Raw genomic sequence first — 1829 nt, 5'->3', positions numbered from 1 at the left:
AAAAAAAAAAAAGTTGTCAACCTAACAACCGTGTGTCACAGACAAAAAGGCACACACTGGTTTAAAAAAAAAAGAAAAAAGAAATGAACTGACACCCTGACTACAGCTGGGTGCTACTGGCCTAGAAGAAATGGATGATCACAGTCATCCTGCAGCTATTAATGATGTTGTTTAGGTGATTTAAAAACTCCTAGAAAAGAAATCTCTGGGGCTGGGGAGATAGCTCAGTAGAATAAGCACCTGCCTGGCAAGCACAGGGTCCTGAATTCAATCCCCAGTACCACAAAAAAAAAAAAAAAATCTCTGGGCCTGAAGATTCATTCTGTCCATACCATCAAGTGTCCTTGCAGAAAAGATACAGGATATCTTACACCTAACATACAAATGGTAAAAATATAGACTAAAGTTAAAAACTAGTGAATGAAGTCACTTAATAGGAAGTAAGTATAATAAAAATTTTTTGGTTCAGTGTAGTTTAGCAGTATTAACTAACATACAGTGTGTAGAAGTGCCAAGGTATGCATCTGTATTTGTCTGATAAAAGATATAAGTTTATGTGAAGAGACACGTCTTGGCACAGATACTAGGAGTTCTTTCATTTCCTGCCATATTATAACTGATCTCAGACTTCTTGTGTTCTTTTAACAAGTAGTATAATACGTCAGCTATTAATCTTGTGGTTTGGACTCTACTGAGGACCCTGAACAGATTTCTTATTTGGGACCCCTGGAAATGCCTTCATCTTACATTAAAACTTGCTCTCCACTGTAGGGCCCTAGGGTTGGTTTTGTTTCCCAGCTGTGGGACTGTTTCGTCCTTGCTGAGCACCTTCCTTTGGGTCTTGCAGGCCCTGTTTAGGCGTCTGCCAGGGCAGCACACATTCTTCTCAGTGCTCCTTTTTCCATGACTGTCACTTCTGGTTGTAACAGTGCAGCTCTGGTTCTTCCTGGTGATGCCCATGGCTTTGAGAGAGGCTGTCTTTAAACTCTGATCACCTGGGTGTTCCCCTTAGGTGCTGGTGTTCGTCCACTCCAGGAAGGAGACTGGGAAGACAGCCCGGGCCATCCGGGACATGTGCCTGGAGAAGGACAGTCTGGGGCTGTTTCTGAGGGAAGGCTCAGCCTCCACAGAAGTTCTGCGGACAGAAGCGGATCAGTGCAAGGTGAGTGGATGGGGCTGATCCCCCTGCCCCAGCTGTGTTACCAGTGTGACTGTGGACTGAGTACCAGGGTGCCACTGTTTGCTATTCATCGTAGTGGTTGTTTGAACAGTGGTTGTGGCTGTGGGGATAGGTGAGGGGCAAGGCCTGGGGGGAGATCGCCTTCATTTCCGAGAGTCCCGCAGGAAGTCACCCTGTGCCCTGGCTTTCTCTGTCCCCAGAACCTGGAGCTGAAGGATCTACTTCCTTATGGCTTCGCTATTCATCATGCGGGCATGACCAGAGTTGACCGGACGCTGGTAGAGGATCTCTTTGCTGATAAACATATTCAGGTAGGGGCTGGCAGAGCTTGGGGGCAGGTACTTACTGCGGGCTTCAGAAGACCTGAAATTTTAACAGCAGTGCCGTAGGTATGCTGCTCATGCTGCTGGCCTGGTCAGAGGGTGGGTACAGCAAATACATTTTTTTGTGCCAGCTCTTTCAGGTTGCCCACATTATGGGAGAGAAGATGAGTGAAGTTAGGAAAGTGTCTGTGGGTGACAAAGCAGGTGCTTTAGTGAGTCCTTATCACTCTAGTCCTTTAAAGTTGGGGCCTCATTCGTTCCTGCTTCATGATAGCTAGGCTTAGAATTTTCTTGGAAATTCAGTCTGTACTTCTTTTTTTTTTTTT

General features: G+C 45.7%; 1 protein-coding gene across 1 annotated transcript in view; it reads left to right on the top strand.

Moving 5' to 3' along the window:
* The window catches only part of Snrnp200 (small nuclear ribonucleoprotein U5 subunit 200), a 31261-nt gene that overhangs the window by 14487 nt on the left and 14945 nt on the right, over positions 1-1829 (top strand). Inside the window, exons 17-18 of the mRNA XM_004633161.2 lie at positions 1013-1162; positions 1381-1491. Of these exons, the coding sequence (XP_004633218.1) occupies positions 1013-1162; positions 1381-1491 (261 nt within the window). The remainder of the gene's footprint in view (positions 1-1012; positions 1163-1380; positions 1492-1829) is intronic.

This window comes from Octodon degus, unplaced genomic scaffold (assembly GCF_000260255.1).
Source record: "Octodon degus isolate 3935 unplaced genomic scaffold, OctDeg1.0 scaffold00052, whole genome shotgun sequence".
NCBI lineage: Eukaryota > Metazoa > Chordata > Mammalia > Rodentia > Octodontidae > Octodon > Octodon degus.
Note: the sequence above shows the minus strand (reverse complement) of the source record. Positions and strands in the feature narration are given on the sequence as shown.